Source organism: Salmo trutta, chromosome 8 (assembly GCF_901001165.1).
Source record: "Salmo trutta chromosome 8, fSalTru1.1, whole genome shotgun sequence".
Classification (NCBI taxonomy): Eukaryota; Metazoa; Chordata; class Actinopteri; order Salmoniformes; family Salmonidae; genus Salmo; species Salmo trutta.
The window spans coordinates 25,245,763-25,271,536 of record NC_042964.1 but is presented as its reverse complement, the minus strand read 5'-3'; the positions used below and the strand labels follow the sequence as shown (position 1 = coordinate 25,271,536).

The window sequence follows — 25,774 nt, the reverse complement described above, 5'->3', positions numbered from 1 at the left end:
ACTATATGTGAAAAGGGTCTGCCATTGACCACTGCTGTGGGTAATGGAGTTCGTGAGTCACTACTCACTCTAGTGGTGGCTTTGAGCCACAGAAGTTCAAGGCCGACCATAGTACTGCAGGCATTGTTAGCAGAACACAGGATCCCCCTTAGTGAATGAAAAAATTTAAATATTTATGTCATTTTTTTAAAAGGCAATAATTGTTCGAGTAATTGCTTCTTATACACCAGATGTATGTCCTTGAACCGATTATTTAAAAAATGCACACAGAAGAACCTAAGGATAATTTAGTTGCTAATGGCAGAGTTCGGTACCCCGGTCGGCCTTAAAACCTCTTACATCTAGATGTTCCGCTAGCGGAACGCCTCACCAATATCCAATGGTAGAGCATGGTGCGAATTACAAACACCTCAAAAATCCAAAAACTTCAATTTTTCAAACATATGACTATTTTACACCATTTTAAAAACAAGACTCTCCTTTATCTAACCACATTGTCCGATTTCAAAAGGCTTTACAACGAAAGCAAAACATTAGATTATGTCAGGAGAGTACCCAGCCAGAAATAATCACACACCCATTTTTCAAGCTAGCATATAATGTCACAAAAACCAAAACCACAGCTAAATGCAGCACTAACCTTTGATGATCTTCATCAGATGACACTCCTAGGACATTATGTTATACAATACATGCATGTTTTGTTCAATCAAGTTCATATTTATATCAAAAAACAGCTTTTTACATTAGCATGTGACGTTCAGAACCCACCGAAAAGTTCCGGTGAATTTACTAAATTACTCACGATAAACGTTCACAAAAAACATAACAATTATTTTAAGAATTATAGATACAGAACTCCTTTATGCAATCGCGGTGTCCGATTTTAAAATAGCTTTTCGATGAAAGCACATTTTCCAATATTCTGAGTAGATAGCCCGGCCATCATGGCCAGCTATTTTGACACCCACCAAGTTTGGCGTTCACTAAACTCAGATTTACTATAAGAAAAATTGGATTACCTTTGCTGTTCTTCGTCAGAATGCACTCCCAGGACTTCTACTTCAACACCCAATGTTGTATTGGTTCCAAATAATCCATAGTTATATCCAAATAGCTGCGTTTTGTTCTTGCGTTCAAGACACTATCCGAAGTGTGACGCGCCGGTGCGTATCGTGACAAAAAATGTCAAAATATTCCATTACCGTACTTCGAAGCATGTCAAACGCTGTTTAAAATAAATTTTTATGCGATTTTTCTCGTAAAATAACGATAATGTTCCAACCGGGAGACCTTGAAAATAGAAAATGGAGTCTTCACATGCATGCGCGCGCCAGTGTCATTGTTCTCAGAACGACCACTTTCCAAAACCCCTACTGTTTTTCGCCCAGGGACTGCAGAGTTATCATTCCCCATTCTGGCGCCTTCTGAGAGCCTATGGGAGCCTTAGAAAATGTCACGTTACAGCAGAGATCCTCTATTTTCGATAAAGAGGCTACAGAAGGCCAAGAAATGGTCAGACAGAGCACTTACCATATAGAATCTTCTCAGGTTTTGGCCTGCCACATGAGTTCTGTTATACTCACAGACACCATTCAAACAGTTTTAGAAACTTTAGGGTGTTTTCTATCCAAATCTACTAATTATATGCATATTCTAGTTTCTGGTCAGGAGTAATAACCAGATTAAATCAGGTACGTTTTTTATCCGGCCGTGAAAATACTGCCCCCTATCCTAAACAGGTTAAATTTCAGTTACTCAATGAGAGGGGGCAGCACTGAGGTAGCCTCCAACTTCACTTCCTGGAGTAGCTCAAACTATAGAAAGGGAAAGTGGGATGCCTAGTCAGTTGTACAACTGAATGCCTTCAACTGAAATGTGTCTTCCGTATTTAACCCAACCCCTCTGAATCAGAGAGGTGCCTGGGGCTGCCTTAAATCAACATGTTATGTCTCCATGAGACGCCATCTTAACCGACTTAATTTGGCTTCAATGCGCTGTTGAGTCCCCCGCACCTGCTCCTGCCTTTCGTGAACCAACACTTGCACTTGACTTTTTTCCCCCTCACTAGCTCAGATTTTGTGACAGCTACTTTATCTTGGAAAATGTTATTTAATATGGCTGTGATATGTGATTGTCCCATCGAGCTATCTTAAGACAAAATTGTCAACTGTAAGTCACTTTAAATGTTTTGTTTTGTTACAGCCTGAATTCAAAATTTATTTTATTTGTATTTTTTATCTACACACAATACCCCATAATGACAGTGAAAATGTGTTCAGAGATATTTTTGCAAATGTACTGAAAATGAAATACAGAAATATCAAATTTACAGCACGTTCGGAAAGTATTCGGACCCCTTGACTTTATCCACATTTTGTTATGTTACAGCCTTATTCTAAAATGGATTAAATAAACATTTTTCCTCATCAATCTACACACAATACCCCATAATGACAAATCGAAAACAGGTTTTTAGATTTTTTTTGCAAATGTATTAAAAATAAAAAATACTTTATTTACGTAATTATTCAGACCCCTTGCTATGAGACTCGAAATTGAGCTCACGTGCATCCTGTTTCCATTTTTCATCCTTTAGATGTTTCTACAACTTGATTGGAGTCCACCTGGTATGCGTGGACAAAGATTGTGGACAAAGATTGTACTTTTTGGATAAATGTCCTCTGGTCTGATGAAACAAAAATAGAACTGTTTGTCCACAATGACCATCATTATGTTTAGAGAAAAAAGGGGAGGCTTGCAAGCCGAAGAACACCATCCCAACCGTGAAGCATGGGGGTGGCAGCATCATGTTGTGGGGGTGCTTTGCTGCAGGAGGGACTGGTGCACTTAACAAAATAGATGGCATCATGAGGCAGGAAAATATTGTGGAAATATTGAAGCAACATCTCAAGACATCAGTCAGGAAGTTAAAGCTTGGTCGCAAATGGGTCTTCCAAATGGACAATGACCCCAAGCATACTTCCAAAGTTGTGGCAAAATGGCTTAAGGACAACAAAGTCAAGGTATTGGAGTGGCCATCACAAAGCCCTGACCTCAATCCTATAGAACATTTGTGGGTAGAACTGAAAAAGCGTTTGCGAGCAAGGAGGCCTACAAACTTGACTCAGTTACACCAGCTCTGTCGGGAGGATTTGGGCCAAAATTCACCCAACTTATTGTGGGAAGCTTGTGGAAGGCTACCTGAAACGTTTGACCCAAGTTAAACAATTTAAAGGCAATGCTACCAAATACTAAATGAGTGTATGTAAACTTCTTTATTTTTACTCTGATTAAATGTCAGGAATTGTGAAAAACTGAGTTTAAATGTAGTTGGCTAAGGTGTATGTTAACTTTTGACTTCAACTGTATGTGTGTGAGAGAGAGAGTGTGTGTGAAATAGGTTATTCCTGCTGTGTGGGTTTGGTATGGAGGAGTGGCAGGTGGCAAACTATCATGTGATTGGTAAAGTTTAATTACTACTGCTGTTAGCAGCGAGTAGCACAGAAGTTCACACACATAGAGGTAGCGGGTAGCCTCTGGGTCTCAGGAGATAAAGTATTTGTGGCTGACGTGAGTTTCAAAACAGTAATGCCTCATGTCTCAGAGTGTGTGTGTGTGTGTTTTGAATTTAGCAGTTCATCAAGAGGAAAGGTTAGGGGTTTTAAGGACAACGTAGTAAGTCTTCTTTGGCGCGGAGTGACACCACACACACGTCATCAATCGTCCCTTTAATCATTGTAGGTTCATTATGTTTGTCCCATGTGTATGGTTTAGTAAGGTCAGTTCATGGACCTGAAATTTGCCAAACCTCCTCTCATCCCTCTCTCCTCTACTCTTCCATCACTCGCTCTCTCTGTGGTCATTTCCCATCCATGTCTCTGTCTCGGGACCGTCCATCGGAGCCTTCTAAGTACTTGACTCCCCACCTATGTGACTGGCTTCTTCCTGTGTGTGCATACTGAAGTCTCTGGTTCTGTCACCCCAGAGGAGCTGACCCTCTCTTCTTCTTCTGTGTGTGTGTGAAGACTTAAGTGTGTGTCAATTTCCTTGAAGTGTCCATCACAGCCTTGACTCCACCTGTATGTTATTAATTCTCTCTGTAACCCCCACAAGTGCTGAATCTAATGAGAAAGACCTATATGGGATTCATTCACAATGGAACCATAGACATTCAATCACTAAACTATACCAGTGATCTCTCCTAGAACTTCTGGGTACAAATGTGGATACAAAACCAGCTGTCCATCAAAGAGCTGACTTCAGGGAGTGTTTTTTATTGCGCGCGTGTGTGTGTGTGTGTGTGTGTGTGTGTGTGTGTGTGTGTGTGTGTAGACTCCTCAAGCCTCTTACCTAAAGGTCCCAGACACCTTCACTCTTAGAAGAAAAGGTGCTATCTAGAACCTTAAAGGGTTCCTTGGCTGTCCCCATAGGAAAACCCTTTAAAGAACCCTTTTTGGTTTCCACAGAAAGTTCTACCTGCAACCAAAAAGTGTTCTCCTATGGTGACAAACGAAGAACCCTTTTTGAACCCTTTATTTATGTCTTCATGAGACGCCATCTTAACCGGCTTCAATGCGCTGTTGAGTCCCCCGCACCTGCTCCTGCCTTTCGTTAACCAACACTTGCACTTGACTTTTTTTCCCCTCACTAGCTCAGAGTTTGTGACAGCTACTTTATCTTGGAAACTTTTATTTAATAGGACTGTGATATGTGATTGTCCCATCAAGCTATCTTAAGACAAAATTGTCAACTGTAAGTCACTTTGAATGTTTTGTTTTGTTACAGCCTGAATTCAAAATTTATTTTATTTGTATTTTTTATCTACACACAATACCCCATAATGACAGTGAAAATGTGTTCAGAGATATTTTTGCAAATGTACTGAAAATGAAATGCAGAAATTTCAAATTTACAGCACGTTCGGAAAGTATTCAGACCCCTTGACTTTATCCACATTTTGTTTTGTTACAGCCTTATTCTAAAATGGATTAAATAAACATTTTTCCTCATCAATCTACACACAATACCCCATAATGACAAATCGAAAACAGGTTTTTAGATTTTTTTTGCAAATGTATTAAAAATAAAAAATACTTTATTTACGAAAGTATTCAGACCCTTTGCTTTGAGACTCAAAATTGAGCTCAGGTGCATCCTGTTTCCATTTATCATCCTTGAGATGTTTCTACAACTTGATTGGAGTCTACCTGTGGTAAATTCAATTGATTGGACATGATTTGGAAAGGCACACACCTGTCTATATAAGGTCCAACAGTTGACAGTACATGTCAGAGCAAAAACCAAGACATGAGGTCGAAGGATTTGCCCGTAGAGCTCCGAGACAGGACTGTGTCGAGGCACAGATCTGGCAAAGGGTATCAAAACCTTTCTGCAGCATTGAAGGTCCCCAAGAACACAGTGGCCTCTATCATACTTAAATGGAAAAAGGTTGGAACCACCAAGATCCTTCCTAGAGCTGGCCGCCCCACCAAACTGAGCCATCGGGGGAGAAGGGTCTTGGTCAGGCAGGTGACCAAGAACCCGATGGTCACTCTGACAGACCTCCAGAGTTCCTCTGTGTAGATGGGAGAACCTTCCAGAAGGACAACCATCTCTGCAGCACTCCACCAATCAGGCCTTTATGGTAGTGAGGCCAGACAGAAGCCAGTTCTCAGTAAAAGACACATGACAGCCTGCTTGGAGTTTGCCTAAAGTCTCTCAGACCATGAGAAACAAGATTCTCTGGTCTGATGAAATCAAGATCAACTCTTTGGCCTGAGTGCCAAGCGTCACGTCTGGAGGAAACCAGGCATCATCCCTACGGTGAAGCATGGTGGTGGCATCATCATGCTGTGGGGATGTTTTTCAGTGGCAGGGACTGGGAGAGTAGTCAGGATCGAGGGAAAGATGAATGGATTAAAGTTCACATTCCAACAGGACAATGACCCTCAGCACACAACCAAGACAACGCAGAAGTGGTTTCAGGATAAGTCTCTGAATGGTCTTGAGTGGCCCAGCCAGAGCCCAGACTTGAGCCTGATCAAACATCTATGGAGAGACCTGAAAATGTCTGTGCAGCAACGATCCCAATTCGACCTGACAGAGCTTGAGAGGATCTGCAGAGAAGAATGGGAGGAATCCTCAAATACTCTGAAAATTTTCCAAATGCATAAGTATTCACAACCCTGAGTCAATATACACTGCTCAAAAAAATAAAGGGAACACTTAAACAACACAATGTAACTCCAAGTCAATCACACTTCTGTGAAATCAAACTGTCCACTTATGAAGCAACACTGATTGACAATAAATTCCACATGCTGTTGTGCAAATGGAATAGACAACAGGTGGAAATTATAGGCAATTAGCAAGACACCCCCAATAAAGGAGTGGTTCTGCAGGTGGGGACCACAGACCACTTCTCAGCTCCTATGCTTCCTGGCTGATGTTTTGGTCACTTTTGAATGCTGGCGGTGCTTTCACTCTAGTGGTAGCATGAGACGGAGTCTACACCCCACACAAGTGGCTCAGGTAGTGCAGCTCATCCAGGATGGCACATCAATGCGAGCTGTGGCAAGAAGGTTTGCTGTGTCTGTCAGCGTAGTTTCCAGAGCATGGGGCGCTACCAGGAGACAGGCCAGTACATCAGGAGACGTGGAGGAGGCCGTAGGAGGGCAACAACCCAGCAGCAGGACCGCTACCTCCGCCTTTGTGCAAGGAGGAGCAGGAGAAGCACTGCCAGAGCCCTGCAAAATGACCTCCAGCAGGCCACAAATGTGCATGTGTCTGCTCAAACGGTCAGAAACAGACTCCATGAGGGTGGTATGAGGGCCCGACGTCCACAGGTAGGGGTTGTGCTTACAGCCCAACACCGTGCAGGACGTTTGGCATTTGCCAGAGAACACCAAGATTGGCAAATTCGCCACTGGCGCGCTGTGCTCTTCACAGATGAAAGCAGGTTCACACTGAGCACGTGACAGACGTGACAGAGTCTGGAGACGCCGTGGAGAACGTTCTGCTGCCTGCAACATCCTCCAGCATGACCGGTTTGGCGGTGGGTCAGTCACGGTGTGGGGTGGCATTTCTTTGGGGGGCCGCACAGCCCTCCATGTGCTCGCCAGAGGTAGCCTGACTGCCATTAGGTACCGAGATGAGATCCTCAGACCCCTTGTGAGACCATATGCTGGTGCAGTTGGCCCTGGGTTCCTCCTAATGCAAGACAATGCTAGACATCATGTGACTGGAGTGTGTCAGCAGTTCCTGCAAGAGGAAGGCATTGATGCTATGGACTGGCCCGCCCGTTCCCCAGACCTGAATCCAATTGAGCACATATGGGACATCATGTCTCGCTCCATCCACCAATGCCACGTTGCACCACAGACTGTCCAGGAGTTGGCGGATGCTTTAGTCCAGGTCTGGGAGGAGATCCCTCAGGAGACCATCCGCCACCTCATCAGGAGCATGCCCAGGCGTTGTAGGGAGCTCATACAGGCACGTGGAGGCCACACACACTACTGAGCCTAATTTTGACTTGTTTTAAGGATGTGTTGTTTAAGTGTTCCCTTTATTTTTTTGAGCAGTATATGTTAGAATCACCTTTGGCAGCGATTACAGCTGTGAGTCTTTCTGGGTAAGTCTCTACACAGGACTTTGTTTGCATGGGCGGGAGTTTCGGCTTGCCAGGTGACATCCCCAGGCAGTAAATTGGTTAATAGACCAATAGCCTTGTCGAAAACCAGGCCTGATGAAGTCCATAGTACATAATTTGCTTAACAAGGGTAGAACCCGGCGTAAATCAGTGACGCCTCACAGCACGTCAAACCAATCAAATGCCTTGTTTGGGCGGAGGGCGCTCACTAGGACAGCTAGTTTCCATCCTCCTATGGGTACATGGACTTCAATATAAAACCTAGGACGCTCGTGGTTCTCACCCCCTTCCGTAGACTTACACAATAATTATAACTACCGGAGGACGTCCTCCAACCTGTTAGAGCTCTTGCAACATGAACTGACATGTTGTCCAACCAATCAAAGGACCAGAAAATGAATCTAGTACTGAAATCATAAGCTACAGCTAGCTAGCACTGCAGTTTATACAATGTGGTGACTAGTTGACTCAAGGGAGAGAAAGAAAATAACAGGAGAAGCAAGCAAGAGAGAGAGAGAGAGCTAGCCATATTCTGTATTTTATTAACTTTCAATTACTTAGCTAGCGAATGCAGCTAGCTAGTTTAGCCTACTGAAAACACCTGGCTCAAACAGAGAGGGATGTTACCTAGCTGGCTATGGCTATCCAACACTGGAATTTTTCCAAGTCAAGATAAGCTTTTGATTTCATAAATTTATTGCCACAGGGGCCCGCCGGTGTAACTGCTAAACGGATTGCTGACTGTACACTGTACTGCATGATTGTAGCAGGTTTACTAATGCGTTAGTTGTAGTAGCTACAATGCCCTCCACTAATATTGGCACCCTTGGTAAATATGAGCAAAACGGGCTGCTGTTTAACCTTTTGGTCTTTCATTCAAAATATTCACAAAAATCGAAACTTTTAATTTAAGTAAAATTATTGAAAAAAATAAATGTGAAATATTTTTCTCCGAAACATGTGTACCACAATTATTGGCACCCCTAGAAATTATTATGAGTAAAATCTAACTGAAGTATATTCCCATTCATATTTTACGTTTTTAAGTTCACATGAGTGATTAGGAACACTTAAGTGGTAAGCCATGACTTCCTGTTTCACTGGGGTATAAATATGAGATGACACACATGCCAAGTTCCCATAGTCATCCATTACTATGGGAAAGACCCGAGAATACAGTAATGATATGCAACAAAACTTTGTTGAGCTGCACAAATCAGAAAATAGCTCAACGGTTGAAAATTCCCATTTCCGCTATCAGGGCAATAATTAGGAAGTCTAAAGCAACTGGAGATGTTAACAATCGGCCTGGAAGAGGACGTGTGTCTATATTGACCCCACGCACAGTGAGGAGGATGGTTCGAGTGGCCAAAAAATCTCTAAGGAGCACAGCTGGACAATTGCAGACGTTAGTTGGGTCTTGGGGTCAGAAAGTCTCAAACTACGATCAGACGCCACATACATAACCACAAGTTGTTTCGGAGGGTTGCCATAGAAAAAGCCTTTACTGTCATCAAACAACAAACTGAAGTGCCTACAGTTTGCCAAACGTTACTGGAACTTTCAATTGGACTGGGTTCTATGGTCAGATGAGACCAAAATAGAGCTTTTTGGAAACAAACACCAGAGGTGTGTTTGGCGTAGACAGAAAGATGGCCACGCAGAAAAGTACATCATCCCCCACTGTGAAGTATGGTGGTGGATCTTTGATGTTGTGGGGCTGTTTTTCTTCCAAAGGCCCTGGACAACTTGTTAGGATACATGGTATCAAGGACTCCATCAAGTACCAGCAGATATTAAATCAAAACATGACTTCCTCTGCTAGGAAGCTTAAACTGGGCCGTGGTTGGATCTTCCAGCAGGACAACGATCCAAAGCACACCTCAAAATCAACACAAAAATGATTCAATGACCACAGAAACAAGGCTTTGCCATGGCAATCCCAGTCCCAGTCCCCTGACCTAAACCCCATGGAAAACCAGTGGGATGAGCTGAAGAGGAGAGTCCACAAGTGGACCTTGGAGAATCTGAAGGATCTGGAGAGATTCTGAATGGAGGAATGGTCTCAAATCCCTTCTCCAACCTCATTATGCATTATAAGAGAAGACTCAGAGTTGTTATCTTGGCATAGTGAGGTTGCCAAAAGTATTGAATGAAGGGGTGCCAATAATTGTGGCATACATATATTAGAGAAACATATTTGTTTGATGATAAGAATGTATTTTTTCTTTAAAGTATTTTACTTTAATTAAAGGTTAGATTTTTGTGAATATTTCCAATGAAAGACCAAGTGAAAAACAATAAAGGAAACATTTTCACAGCTCGTTTTGCTCATATTTACCAAGGGTGCCAATATTAGTGGAGGGCACTGTATGTTGAATTGACGTTAGCTAATATGGTGACAACGATGTAAGCTGTGTGTAGTGGTTAAGAGTTATGATATGAAAGTTTGGCTTGGAAAGTTTTTTTTGCTTGGTCACAGACAGCTGATGTGTTGTGCACTGAAGTCCCAAGTGAAGGGAAAAGGTAAGAGGAGGAGAGCAACAAGGAATTATACAACGATCAAAGGGATCATGCTGTTTGTATGTGGCTGCTATGAAAGTGAACTGTGATTTCGTGTGATCAGGGGTGTATTCATTCCGCAAATTCTGTTGAAAAACGTTTCTTAACACTTCTTATGGGCAGGTGTGTCCCACCTGGCCAACATCCAGTGAAATTGCAGAGCTCCAAATTCAAAATACAGAAATACTCATAATAAACATCCATAAAATATACAAATGTTATACATCGGCTTAAAGATTAACTTCTTGTTAATCCAGCCGCTGTGTCAGATTTCAAAAAGGCTTTACGGCGAAAGGATACCATGCAATTATCTGAGGACAGCGCACCGCTTACAAAAGCATACAAACATTTTCCAGCCATGTAGAGGAGTCACAAAAGTCAGAAATAGTGATAAAATGAATGACTTACCTTTGATGATCTTCATATGGTCGCACTAACAAGACTCCCTGTTACACAATAAATGTTTGTTTTGTTCGATAAAGTCCCTCTTTATGTCCCAAAAACTCAGTTTTGTTGGCGCGTTTTATTCAGTAATCCACTGGCTCCAGGGCGGTCAAAACATGCAGACGAATACATCCTAATAGTACCGGTAAAGTTCGTCGAAACATGTCAAACGATGTTTATAATTAATCCTCAGGTTGTCTATTGTCTAAATAATCAATAATAAGTAACAGGCAGTTTACTTTGGGCACGTTTGTCATCCAAACTTCAAAATACTGCCCCCTACCCAAGAGAGGTTAAATGGAAGCAAATCGAACGAAACAGGGATAAACATACCTGAATTTGTCCAATATAAACTCTCATTTGCAACTGTTGGGCTAATGATGGGCTAATGATTACACCCTAGATCTGCTAGATGCAGGCAAGAGTGTGCAAGGCGGTACTGAATGTGTCAATGTCTGTTATCTTGATTACTCAAATTTCTCTTGACCTGTGCACCTACGTTGTACACTTCATAGGCTAGGTTGTAGCTACCTCGTGATGGGTATAGGGAAAATTAGAGGATCATGTAGTAGCCTAAACCTATCGATGTTACATTGAGCTGGGTGAATGGAATTTGAATGACAGTCATCCAATATGCTGTAATAGAAATAAGGCCATGCTCATAAAAACAATTGTCTTCCCTCATCACCGACCACCACTGGATTTGATAAAGACTGTGAGCTGAAGTCAGAGTCTGGAAAGAACTTCATCTGAAGTAGATCTGAGGACATCAACCGTATAGTAGTTTGAAGTTTTTATGTCACATGCACAAGTATAGTGAAATGCCTTTCTTGCAAGATCTAACCCAACAATCCAGCAATCAATAACAATGTAATACTAAAAATATGGTTCCCACTGTGAAGCATGAAGGACGAGGTGTGATGGTGTGGGGGTGCTTTGCTGGTGACACTGTCTTGATTTATTTAGAATTCAAGGCATACTTAACCAGCATGGCTACCACAGGATTCTGCAGCGATACGCCATCCCATCTGGTTTGCGCTTAGTGGGACTATCATTTGTTTTTCAACACAATTTACAAAATTTAAATTGCCATAGTTTTGCATTATGAACTGATACGCATGTGCCATGGAATCGGTACATCGAAAATCTCTTCCCAACTATTTTGCAATCTATATGGCACAACTGTCAATTTTTTGGTCCTTAAATGAAACTGGTATACTTTTTTTATTCATCACAATTTTCTTTAACCAATTTTGGTCTTTAATGCAGGGCCGAAAGACAAGTTCCTTACTTTTTCCCCTTCTACTTGCCTCTTCCATTTTTGTGGTAATGCTGCAATTAGTTGATTGTAATTTTGGGTAGAGCAGACATCTCCACCTCCACAGTTAACACAACCCTATAAATCACTCCTTTCAATGGTGCCCTGCTCCTAAGAGCAAAGCAAGAAGATCTTGACCCAAGTTGCATTGACACCATTCTGTATACTTCTGGCCCTTCTTTGGACACTGTGTTAACAACCCTCCAGACGAGCTTCAATGCCATACAACTCTCCTTCCGTGGTCTCCAACTGCTCCTAAATACAAGTAAAACTAAATGCATGCTCTTCAACCGATCGCTGCCTGCACCTGCCCGCCTGTCCAGCATCACTTCTCTGGACGGTTCTGACTTAGAATTTGTGGACAACTACAAATACCTAGGTGTCTGGTTAGACTGTAAACTCTCCTTCCAGACTCACATCAATCATCTCCAATCCAAAGTTAAATCTAGAATTGGCTTCCTATTTTGCAACAAAGCATCCTTCACTCATGCTGCCAAACATACCCTCGTAAAACTAACCATCCTACCAATCCTCGACTTTGGCGATGTCATTTACAAAATAGCCTCCAATACCCTACTCAACAAGCTGGATGCAGTCTATCACAGTGCCATCCGTTTTGTCACCAAAGCCCCATACACTACCCACCACTGCGACCTGTACGCTCTCGTTGGCTGGCCTTCGCTTCATAATCGTCGCCAAACACATTGGCTCCAGGTCATCTACAAGACCATGCTAGGTAAAGTCCCCCCTTATCTCCGCTCACTGGTCACCATAGCAGCACCCACCTGTAGCACGCGCTCCAGCAGGTATATCTCTCTGGTCACCCCTAAAGCCAACTCCTCCTTTGGTCGTCTCTCCTTCCAGTTCTCTGCTGCCAATGACTGGAACGAACTACAAAAATCTCTGAAACTGGAAACACTTATCTCCCTCACTAGCTTTAAGCACCAGCTATCAGAGCAGCTCCCAGATCACTGCACCTGTACATAGCCCATCTATAATTTAGCCCAAACTACTACCTCTTCCCCTACTGTATTTATTTATTTCATTTATTATTTTGCTCCTTTGCACCATATTATTTATATTTTAACTTTGAACTTTCTTCAAATTATAAATCTACCATTCCAGTGTTTTACATGCTATACTTTATTTACTTTGCCACCATGGCCTTTTTGCCTTTACCTCCCTTATCTCACATCATTTGCTCACATTGTATATAGTCTTATTTTTGTCTACTGTATCATTGATTGTATGTTGTTTTACTCCATGTGTAACTCTGTGTTTTTGTATGTTGTCGAACTGCTTTGCTTTATCTTGGCCAGGTCGCAATTGTAAATGAGAACTTGTTCTCAACTTGCCTACCTGGTTAAATAAAGGTGAAATAAAATGACACGGAGCAGCCGCTCCCTCTGGTCAGAAGAAACACAAACAAATATCACATCATCTCTACAGTTTACCTTCACTGATTCAACTGCACCAGTGGAGGCTGTTGAGGGGAGGACGGCTCATAATAACGGCTGGAACGGAGCAAATGGAATGGCATCATATACTTTTTCCCAAAATGTCACTCCTACTGGACCAGAATCTTCTTACTATCTACCTCGGACAGGGTATCGTCTGTTGAGTCTGAGCTTGCAGAAGGTTAGGCGGAGCAGTAATATCTGAACAATTAACTGCTTGCTTTCGAAATGGCCACTCCTTTCGACACACCCACTCCTTTCGACATGCCCATACTCCAGTTGCCATATTGGGACACAGCTTCCCCCTTCTCATTCAAAACATTTTTGCAAAACATATTTCTCTAGACCTCCAAGGGAGGTGTGACAATGAGGTGGTTTTGGAGGTATGGCAACTCGAGACTAATAGACCAATAAGGATCCAAACCTCTCTGCCAATAAGTTTTCCCCTCCCCTCTCAGACCACACCCAGACAGCCCAAACAAAACTCTTGCTTGAGAAATGTTTTTGCTAAAAAAGCTATTTCTTTCCATTTTAACGGAAAACTATTACAGTAAAGTACTTGTTACCCAGAAACGATTTGATATTGATATAAAAACAATGTGGACCCCTGGCCTAGGCAGAGAGCGCTGTAAATATTGTACATCATTTTGTTATTTTCATATTTTCCATCACATTTTTTAAATAATGTTTGGGGGTTTGATCTGGGGGTTGATCACTTACATCTCATGGTCTTGACTCTGACTTTCATTCTTTTTGGCTTACGCCTATAGCTAGCTAGTTGGCTGTTTTGGATTCAAATAATGCAGCCCCTGCTTTATTGTTTAATCTGTCAGGAAGGAATTACAAAAAGTACTGCATGCTGTGTCCAGAGATGGCAGAAAACGTTCAGGGACTGTTCTTAACAGCTGCCAAGACGTTGTGACTTCTCGTGTCCTTTTCAGCAGCTGTGGCATCACCCATGTAGGTGCTACATGTTCTGCAATGGACAACCAGTAGCTATGGAGAAGCAGGTCCTATGGAGGTACTGACCATCGATTCCCCCTCCACCGAAGCTACACTGCATTTCCAATCCAAACTGCCTCAACTCCCAGCCTTTCATCTGAAGCCAAATTGAGACATTCAATCTCAATACCATCTCAATTTACATTTGTTGTTTGTTTTTCTTTTTATGGGCTTTGAGATTATTTTCTGTAATACAAGTTAAATACATTATTATTATATAATATCCCTAGTCATTGTCTGTCATAGTCAATGTCTCCTTGAAGCTTGGCTCTGTAGGATTCAAGTTTATTATGTGAGCTGCAGGCATGTTGATAAGACAGTGCACAGAAACATATTAGTCAAAGTACTGGAACAGAGCACTTAAGTGTGCACTAGAAGTGTGCACTTCCAAGATAGGGGAGAAACGTTTCCACACAAAACAATGGACATTGGGTTTATTTTTCAGTCTTAAAAGTTTATAACAACTTCTGGATAACATTAAAAAAAAAAGATTTTTTGAAATTAATGTCACCCCATGATGACATTACAAATGAAAAATAAGCTTTGAAAAACAACATCACAGGAAGAATCATCCCCCCACAGCTCTCCTCGTTGACCGTAGAATAGAAAAAGAAAGAATAGAACAAATCCTATTTGATTCTATTCTCGCAGTACGTAACATTACGTGCACACCTACCACACGCTAGTTCATAGTGGGACAACCTAGACCAGTGTTAAGATGTGAATTCATATCAATAATATACATTTTCAGAAGTGGATTTTATTATCAACCTGTTATGGCATGAAATCGGGTCATTTTCTAACCCCCCATTTAACGATAGATTACTAGTAGAAATCAAATACAAAAGTTTGAGTGATTGGCATTATCATACACAGTACATGATCATAATAGGATAGTGTTTTTGATTGGTTGACAGGGAAACTCTGTTTACTCAGTTTCGTTGCCATGCCAATAGTTTTGTGAAATGTGAAAAAAAATGTACCTTTTGGAGATAAAAATAATGAATGTTGGAAACAAAAATCCCGCCCGCAGCCAAATAGTGTATATACTTTTTATTTTTAAATATATATATATATATATATATATAAAATACTGTTTAATTCATAGACGTACAATATCTGAATGAGTGCGTGTATATGTGAGCGAGTGAATGCGTGAGTGTGTGAATGAGTGCATGAATCAATTAAATGAGTGAAGACGAGTGAACAAACAAAAACAACCCAGAAATTCATAATATAGCTAAGTACCTGTTTTATGTCTTACAACTATAAAGGTGTTTTACATAATATACACATTTAATTACTTACAAAAAGAGAAAAGAGGCCTAGAGTTAACAGGCTGGGAGAGACAGCAGTGTTAGTACCACCAAGGAGAAAAAACTAAAAAAGAAAGAATAACAGAAAGATTTAATAAAAATGAAAACCTAGAAAAACGCAGTCTCGCTAAGAAAGCTCATCAGTGCATCTCTTCTCTTTGATGTTCCGACGTCAAAGTGCCGATTTGGTAACACGGAGACAACTCCACTCGTTTGTAAAACACAAAAAGAGAAAAAAAAGAAAAAATGAAAGAAGAATCTGTCTAAAAATGAAATGTTTGTACCACCCTCTGTACTGTACTGAAATCTAAATATATATTTTTTTGTTGTTGAAACAAAATAACAATTTTTAAAAGATAAAAATAAAGATAAAAATAAAATGCACTTTTGTCACACAAGGCACCTTTCATGATTTTTTTGTGTTTCTTTTTGACGTACTTGAGGTATTAAAATAGAAGAAAAGACTAAATAGATTCATTTTTTCAACGTTTTTTCTTTTGTTGCTGTGTTGCACAGTAGCACCATTTAAGTTGTTGTTTCCGGAAGACAATACACCATTGGAATTCCACCTTGTTCACGGAGACATCATCATCACCACCCCTCCGCCGCCGCCATGTTCGTTGTCGGTTGTCCCCGGCAACGGTTGCCGCTGCGCTGTTACGTCCTCTTCATACAGACCACACAGCGGCTGACGCGTGTCCGCAGGTTACCTGCTTTCAGCGTCTCCGACTGTGGCTTCCTGTTAGGGGTCAGGGGTTAGAGGTCAGGGTTTGGCATCACTGTATGGGCTCTCGGATCTTTACATTTTATATGAAAATTACCCATCTCAAGCAAATAACTACACTATCTAATGCTTTCAGTGTAATTTCTCATTACTCAGGATCAATCAACCAATCAGTTATTCAATAAATCAATTACTGAGGGGAAAAAACCCATCATAATCTCTGCAACATTCTCTCGTACCTGAACATTTCTGATTGGTCGACGGTGGCCAGCCAGAAGCTGTAGGAGTTGCCGTAGTAGTTGCAGGTTCCCCGACCGTGGCACTCGATGAAGGGAGCGCTCCGGAATTCCTCTAGACAGGAGCCAGGAGAGGCCAGAGCCTGACCCGAACCCTCAGCACCAGCACTAGTGTGCTGTTATAAAAAGAGAGAGGGAGGGAGGGGAGTGGGAGGGATTGGTGGAGAAAGGTAAATGTGTGTGTTCATATGGTGGCTTAAACACACTTAAAATGTCAAACTTGATTCCTGTGTGTGTGTGTGTGTGTGTGTGTGTGTGTGTGTGTGTGTGTGTGTGTGTGTGTGTGTGTGTGTGTGTGTGTGTGTGTGTGTGTGTGTGTGTGTGTGTGTGTGTACCATCATGAAGGAGTATCCGATCCACAGTGGTTCCCAGTAGCTGGGGCAGGTGGGGATCTGAATGGTCTGACTGTGTACAGCGATCACCATGGCAGGGGCCTCACACACTGCACACCTAAAACACACACACACACAGAGGAGTGGTTAAATACACACACTCAGACATGATCACAGTCTCCTATTGTATCTTGTCTCCTCTATATGCCCTCTGTCCATCCCTCCTTCCCTCTTTACCTCCATGCCTTCCCCCTCCCTCCATCCCGCTCTACCTGCTGATGTAAGGTTTGATGCCCTCTCCGGTGATGGGGGCCATAGTCATGGGCATGGGCGTGGGTGTGGACAGCCAATAGGAGTAGTCGTTACGGGAGGCGAAGTTACACACGTTGTTGATGTTACAGAACATGAATGGCATGGTGCTGAACCGGCGCAGGCAACTACCAGCAGTTCCTAGAGAGAGGGAGTAGAGGAAAGAGGGGCGACAGGATGGGGAGAGATGAAGAGGAGGAGGGAGGGGCGAGAGGATGGGTGGGAGAAAAAGAGGGAAGGGAAGACGGAGGGGCAAGAAGATGGGGAGAAGAGATAGGGAGGGGAGAGGTGAGGGAGTAAGGAGAGGAGAGGGATGAGAAGAGAGGGGGAAGGAGGAGAGTTTAATAATTTGTTTGGAGGTTTTTCCAGCTTTGAACTATTTCCTATGTGTGTGTGTGTGTGCGACCACGCATGTGTGTGCATGCGTCTTTGTGTACCAGCTTGTATATATAACTCCAGTCTCCATCCTTACCCAGATCCTGTCCGTGTGCCCTCTCGTTGCCCTGTACGTAGAGTAGAGAGTAGCCATCGTAGATGAGGCCGGTGCCCTCTGGGCAGAGGGGGACGTCCTCGCCCTGGCTGTGTCTGGTGATCAGGAAGCCGTGCGCCACAGAGGCAGATCCAGATGGACCTGGGGGGCCCTGCAGGCCATCTGAACCAGGGGGACCGGGATATCCACGCTCACCTGGGAACAGGGGATAGAAGCGATAAAAGACAAAGCATGGGGAACATTAACAACTCAATGAATTGTATAATACCACATAACTCAGGCAGAGGAAAGTTCTTGGCAGAGTAAGATGTGCTACAATGATCAGTAAAGCCTTGTTCACACTACAGGCCTTAATGCTCAAATCATTTAAAAAGAAATCCGTTTTGGAAGACTGACTGTCCAAACAGCGAGTTACACATGTCCAAATCGGATTTGTGTATGTTCAGACATGGCTATGGTAGTTGTCATGGTAATGGCGGGTGTCTGTGCAGTAGTGTTGGCTGATTGGCGGTGATGCTCGTGCTCCCTCTCAATCAGAAGTTATGTAGCAAGCTAAGGTGACAACTACGCCTGCCATAGAACTCTCCCAGTTGCTTTGAATGTTCGAAATTACAGTGTACGAACACTAAAGCCTCAAAGGATAAGATGATCCACCTTTCAAAACAAGTCATTTTTGGCTAGCAACAACAGTCAACTAGTTAGCTAGGCAGCTGTTTAGCTTGCTAGCACATTCTCAAATTTGTTTGTAAACAATTAACAAGCTAGTAATACCACGTTCTTGTCAAACTGTCAACAGAGTAGCTAGCATGCAACAATATATGCCAAAAAACAGTCTACAAACCACTTCTGGGGAAAAAAAATCTGATTTAACTGTTTAGACACAAGTCACATGGCCAGAAATCTGATTTGCATCTGGCTTGAAATATGTGATTCAGACTGCAGAGAAATGATCAGATTAGAATCAAACTGCCAGTGTGAAAGCTTTAGATGTGCTATAATTAAGGATGTAACGATTCACCATATCGGTCCCCGATTCAAATGTTTAAGATGCAAGTGCATCGGTCCGCGGATCCCAAACTGATTAAAATGTAGCACGCAATTTATTATGTGACTTGTTAAGCACATTTTTACTCCTGAACTTATTTAGGCTTGCCATAACAAAGGGGTTAAATACTTATTGACTCAAGACATTTCTGATATTCATTTTTTATTCATTTGTAAAAAATAATTCTAAAAACATAGTTCCACTTGGGTTCCACTATGGGTTATTGTGTGTAGGCCAGTGACACAAAATCTAAAGGTAATCAATTTTAAATTCAGGCTGTAACACAATAAAAAAAGTTAAGGGTGTGAATACTTTCTGAAGGCACTGTACCTGCTGAACAGGGCTTACAATATATTTTATTTTAATAATCGATTGGATTTATATAGTGCTTTTCTACCAACTGAGGTACTCAAAACACTTTACATAGTAGAGGTAAACTCACCTCATCCACCACAAATGTGTAGCACCCACCTGGGTGATGCATAGCAACCATTTTTGTGCCAGAACACTCACCACACATCAGCTGGAGAGGTGAGCAGTAATATACAGTACCAGTCAAAAGTTTGGACACACCTACTCATTCCACGGTTTTTCTGTATTTTTACTATTTTCTTTCATTGTAGAATAATAGTGAAGACATCAAAACTATGAAATAACACATATGGAATCATGTAGTAACCAAAAAAGTGTTAATCAAATATTTGAGATTCTTCAAAGTAGCCACCCTTTGCCCTGATGACAGCTTTGCACACTCTTGGCATTCTCTCAACCAGCTTCATGAGGTTGTCACCTGGAATGCATTTCAAATAACAGGTGTGCCTTGTTAAAAGTTCATTTCTGGCATTTCTTTCCAACTTGATGCATTTGAGCCAATCAGTTTTGTTGTGACAAGGTAGGGTTGGTACACAGAACATAGCCTTATTTGGTAAAAGACTAAGTCCATATTATGGCAAGAACTGCTCGAATAAGCAAAGAGAAACAACAGTCCTTCATTACTTTCAAAATTTCAAGAACTTAAAGTTTCTTCAAGTGCAGTCGCAAAAACCCTCAAGCGCTATGATGAAACTGTCTCTCATGAGGACCACTGTAACGATGTGCTCTGAGAGTCGGGAAGCAAGTTCAGGGAGTGAGTGTTTTAATAAATAAATGCAACATAATACAAAACAAGAAACACGAACAACGCGCAGACATGAAACTGAAACAGCACCAATGATGCCTCACCTAAGGGAAGCATCAGGGGGTGTTTTTTTGTTTTTGTTTCAGTAGGAATGACGTCGGGTCCAGGAGCCCCTACAGGCTCTCATGCCTCGGACAGATCGCCAGGCTCCCCTGCCTCCGCAGGCCCGTCAGGCTCTCAGGCTCTCATGCCTCAGCCAGATCGCCAGGCTTCCCTGCCTCAGCCGGTGTGACAGGTTCCCGCGCATCAGCAGGAGTGACCGGTCCGCTCCTGATCCCTGGGATCGTCCCTTTGGTTGGCGTCCTGCTGCTGGAGCCGAACGCTCCGGGGAGTGGGTACCCCGTCATGTATGCTTTCTCTGGCGCTCTAGGTCGCCATGCTCCCACGTCTCAGCCCGACTGACAGGTTTCCCGCGCCTCAGCAGTGGCGACTGGTCCGCTCCTGATCCCCGGGATTGTCATTTTGGTCGGCGTCATGCGGCTGGGGCCGCTAACGTGGAGTCCAATCAATGAGATGAGATTGGAGATGTTGGTTAGAGCTGCCTTGCCCTATAAAAAACACTCACAAAATTTGAGTTTGCTATTCACAAGAAGCATTGCCTGATGTGAACCATGTCTCGAACAAAAGAGATCTCAGAAGACCTAAGATTAAGAATTGTTGACTTGCATAAAGCTGTAAAGGGTTACAAAAGTATCTCTAAAGGTCTTGATGTTCATCAGTCCACGGTATGACAATTGTCTATTAATGGAGAAAGTTCAGCACTGTTGCTGATACGTAAAACACTAAACAAGAATGGTGTTCATGGGAGGACACCACGGAAGAAGCCACTGCTGTCCAAAAAAACCATTGCTGCACATCTGAAGTTTGCAAAAGTGCACCTGGATGTTCCACAGCGCTACTGGCAAGATATTCTGTGGACAGATGAAACTACAGTTGAGTTGTTTGGAAGGAACACACAACACTATGTGTGGAGAAAAAAAAGGCACAGCACACCAACATCAAAACCTCATCCCAACTGTAAAGTATGGTGAAGGGAGCATCATGGTTTGGGGCTGCTTTGCTGCCTCAGGGCCTGGACAGCTTGCTATCATCTACAACAGAATGGCTTCAACAGAAGAAAATACGCCTTCTGGAGTGGCCCAGTCAGAGTCCTGACAGCAACCCGATTGAGATGCTGTGGCATGACCTCAAGAGAGCAGTTCACACCAGACATCCCAAGAATATTTCTGAACTGAAACAGTTTTGGAAAGAGGAATGGTCCAAAATTCCTCCTGACCGTTGTGCAGGTCTGATCCGCAACTATAGAAAACGTTTGGTTGAGGTTATTGCTGCCAACGGAGGGTCAACCAGTTTTAAATCCAAGGGTTCACATACTTTTCCCACCCTGCACTGTGAATGTTTACACTGTGTGTTCAATAAAGACATGAAAACATATAACTGTTTGTGTGTTATTAGTTTAAGCAGACTGTGTTTGTCTATTGTTGTGACCTAGATGAAGATCAGATTACATTTTATAACCAATTTATGCAGAAATACAGGTATTTCCAAAGGGTTCACATACTTTTTCTTGCCACTGTATCTGGTGAAGGGTATAAAACAATTTCTAGAGTGTTGAACGTTTCCAAGAGCACAGTGGTCTCCATCACTGGGAAATTGAAAAAATATGGAACTACCCAGACTCTGCCTAGAGCTAGCCGTCCTACCAAACTGAACAACCGGGAAAGAAGGACCTGAAAGAACTACAGGGTTCCTTGGCTGAGATGGAAGAACTTGCCAGAAGGATAAGTCTCTACAGCACATCACAAATCTAGGCTTTATGGGAGAGTGGCCAGATGGAAGCCACTCCTGAGAAAAAGGCACATGACAGCACACCTGGAGTTTGCAAACCCCCCGTGAAAAACTCAGAGATCATAAGGCAAAAGATTATGTGGTCTGATGAGACAAAGATTGAACTCTTTGGCCTGAATGCAAAGAGCTATGTCTGGAGGAAACCAGGCACAGCTCATCACCTGTCTAACACCATCCCTACCGTGAAGCATTGTGGTGGCAGCATCACGCTATGGGGATGCTTTTCAGCGGCAGTGACTGGGAGACTGGTAAGGATAGAGGGAACAGTGAATGGAGCCAAATACAGGCAAATCCTTGATGAGAATCTGCTTCAGAGTGCAAACGAACTTAGACTGGGGCAAAGCTTTACACTCCAACAGGACAATGACCGCAAGCATACAGCCAAAGCAACACTGGAATGGCTTCAGAACAAGAATGTGAAAGTCCTTGAGTGGCCCAGCCAAAGGCCAGACTTGAATCCCATTGAAAAACTGTGTAAAGACTTGAAGATTGCTGTTCCCTTCCACTCACCGTCTAACTTTTTTTTTAGAATGAATTTTCAGTTTTACAAACGGACAGATAATGACAGCATACAATACATTAAGAATACCCCCCCCCCTTCTGAATTACCTTTGTAAAACTCAATACCAAAGCCGTCAGCGCCAGCCGCTTTTCCATTAGGGAAGGAATGTACTGCAGAAACAACCTCTTCTAAAGTTGTCCCTGCATTTAGCTTCATTTGAGCAGCGCCGCATAATTTAGGTAGGGAAAGGGAATGGAGGAAATCAGACATTTTCGCGGTATCTGCAGTGGTCTTTGAGGTGTAGAGGTCTTGATAAAACTTTGTGAAACTCGCATTAATTTCTTTTGGGTCTGTAGTAACAAGCTCCTGTACTTGATTTAATTCTAATAGCTCTATTGGCCTGTATACCTCTCAGCTGGCGCGCCAGTAATTTAACCGGTTTGTCACCCAAATCGAAGTGTTTTTGTTTAATCTTTAATAGCATTGTGTTTACTTGGTTAGAGAGAATAGTATTGTATTCATATTTGAGTTTTATTATGTCATTCAACTTGGACGATAAGGGCACTTCCAAATAGTCTCTCTCAAGCACTGGGAGCTGGGCCTCGATTTCTAATAATCTTCTCTGCCAACATTTTTTTCATGGTAGCCTCATATGATACATATAACAACAGCCTTAAATGCCTCCCACAAAGTGAATTCGTACACATCAGCAGTATCACGCTGGGACATATAGTCCGTAATTAAATTGGCTGTTTGCTGGTGAAATTGTTCATCATTGAGTAACGTTGGATTAAATCGCCAACTGAATTGAGGCTTTGTTCTGCCCGAAATCCATTTGTAATAAAACGGGACTGTGATCAGAAATTGTTATATTATGGTACTTAGTAGAGGTGACGTTAGATGTCAATTTAGAGTCTGTTAAAAAGTAGTCAATTCTTGTGTATGATTTATGCACATGTGAGAAGAAAGAATAATCCTTATCCGTAGGGTTTTGTAATCTCCAAATATAGTTAAAATCTCCACCTGTAATTAAATGTGTAGTTGATGAATCTGGTAAGAGATTGACGACATTCAGAAAGAACCCTGTGTCATCGAAGTTCGGTGAATAAAGATTTAAAAATGTTACATGTCGTGATAGAATATGGCCTATTACTATAATAAAGCGGCCATTGGGGTCGCTTATAGTTGAAATATGTTTGAATGGGACAGTTTTTGAAATAATATGGCTATACCTCTAGCCTTGGATGAAAAAGTTGATTGATAAATCTGTGACACCCAACTACATTTTAATCTCCATTGCTCTGTATGCTTTATGTGAGTTTCTTGTAAAGATTTCAAATGGGAAAAAAACGTTTCCTCTTTTCAAATTCGTTCTCAAACCTTGTACATTCCACAAAATGGGTAATGTCGCCACACCGTGGCAAAGTAGTAGAGTTATCAGTAGCCATAAGAAATAATTATTTGGTCCTCAAATACATTCGAAGTGTAGCAGTAGGGTTGGCGCAACACGTAAAGAGCAAAGGACAAATGAAAAACACAAAAAAAACATTCTCCATCTCCCTCCCCCGTCCACTTTCCCAAACGAAGTGGAATATAAATCCCCCATAAACACTGTGGAACTGCTGGACTGGGCCCCCTCACCCTTATGTCTATAACGATTGCTCTTATAAAATAACTGAATTGAGGCACACAATGTAGTCAATATGCCCCTACTGGAACAGGGAAATCAGTCAGGTGCAGTTTTACCCGCCTGTAGCACTATGACAGCGCCGTCATATCTTAAAACGGCGGGATAATCCGACCCAACCGATCTCTCGGGACGGCCCTATCAATCCTAGGCGTTGGTGGCCATAGTAGTAATCCTGCCAATGAAAGACTTGGCATCCTGTGGTTTTTCGAACACCTTCTCTACCGTACCATGGGTTAAGAATCAGCCGAGCAGTCAATCCCTAACAGTTTTGGTATAAATTCTGCCACAAACTGTGTTGGTCTGCCCTTCTAAATTTTTTCCGCCAAGCCTGTGATTTTGATTTTCGAACGCCTTGAACGTCCTTCAAGGTCAATTAGCTTGAGTTTCTTAGCTTTGTTTGTTGCTAGTAGCTCTTCATACTGTCCCTCGAAGGTGGCGATGCGTGTCTCATGGTCACCTGCGTTTCCTTCCAGAGCAATAATGCGGCTTGTATGTTCAGCACTGATTGTAAGGATGAGTCGAGAGGATTCAATTGAGCGTTCATGTCCTCTTCCATTTCCTTGATAGCTGCTAATATAATAGTCGGTGAGGGCTCCGAGTCAGGGTTAGCCATTACGGCCCGGCAAACGCAAGCATCACCATCCTTGTTTTGTGCTGTGGTGGGGACTTTGCCGTCTTTCTTTCCGGTTGTTTTTGGATTAATTCGTTTCCCCTTGGCCGTGGAGTTGCTCATTGTAGCAGTTTGGTTGGGTAAAAGTATAATTTTTATCAAATTTAAGCAAGGGTGAGGAAGAGGTAGTCGGAGAAGCGTCTACTCCATGTGGTGCTCACTAGCGCCCCCACTCACCATCTGATTTAACAGAGCTTGAGAAAATCCCCAAATCCAGACGTGCAAAGCTGATACAGACATACCCAAGATGACTCAAAGTTCTAATCGCCGCCAAAGGTGCTTCTACAAAGTATTGACTCAGGGGTGTGAATACTGGTCTAAATTAGATATTTCTGTATTTAATTTTTAAATACGTTTGCAAAAATGTGGGTATTGTGTGTAGATGGGTAATAAAAATGATGTAATACATTTTGAATTCAGGCTGTAACACAAGAAAATGTGGAATAAGTCAAGGGGTATGAATACTTTCTGAAGGCACTGTATACATTCATTGGCTATATCATAGCTAATTTGTAAAAATATTGATACATTACTAGTTCAAACACGTAATCTGCAAAAATGTGAAGTTAATTAGTGGGTGATGGTGATTTCAGAACCAAAGTGGCAGGACAAAAAACATAGGCTACATTGCTGCCGCCCCCCCCAAGTCTGTTAGTGGTAGTGGGGTGGTAGATGCCTAGTCTCCCTAATGGCTCAGCTCATGCGCCTGCATAGTACATACACCATAGGCATACATCATTTATACACACACACATAGAAGTCAGCTCCGAAACGCATTTATTCGGTCTCTAATCAAACGGAATTGTATCGAATCGTTTCAAACTGAAACGTATCGTTGAGCCCATGTATTTAGATACGTATCGAAACATCTTGAAAGGGAAAGATGCACATCCCTAGCTATAATGATCAGTAAGATATGGTATAATGATCAGTAAGATGTG

General features: G+C 42.3%; 1 protein-coding gene across 2 annotated transcripts in view; it reads right to left on the bottom strand.

Annotated features, from left to right (window-relative positions):
• Window positions 1-14,703: 14,703 nt before the first annotated feature.
• Window positions 14,704-25,774, bottom strand: part of col4a5 (collagen, type IV, alpha 5 (Alport syndrome)) — an 87,857-nt gene continuing 76,786 nt past the window's right edge. For both annotated transcript variants that reach the window (XM_029760634.1, XM_029760635.1), the window contains 5 exons: window positions 17,884-18,096; window positions 17,375-17,552; window positions 17,106-17,220; window positions 16,714-16,886; window positions 14,704-16,489 (listed from right to left, as the gene is read on the bottom strand). In XM_029760634.1, coding sequence (XP_029616494.1) covers window positions 16,408-16,489; window positions 16,714-16,886; window positions 17,106-17,220; window positions 17,375-17,552; window positions 17,884-18,096 — 761 coding nt within the window. In that variant the 3' untranslated portion in view covers window positions 14,704-16,407. The remainder of the gene's footprint in view (window positions 16,490-16,713; window positions 16,887-17,105; window positions 17,221-17,374; window positions 17,553-17,883; window positions 18,097-25,774) is intronic.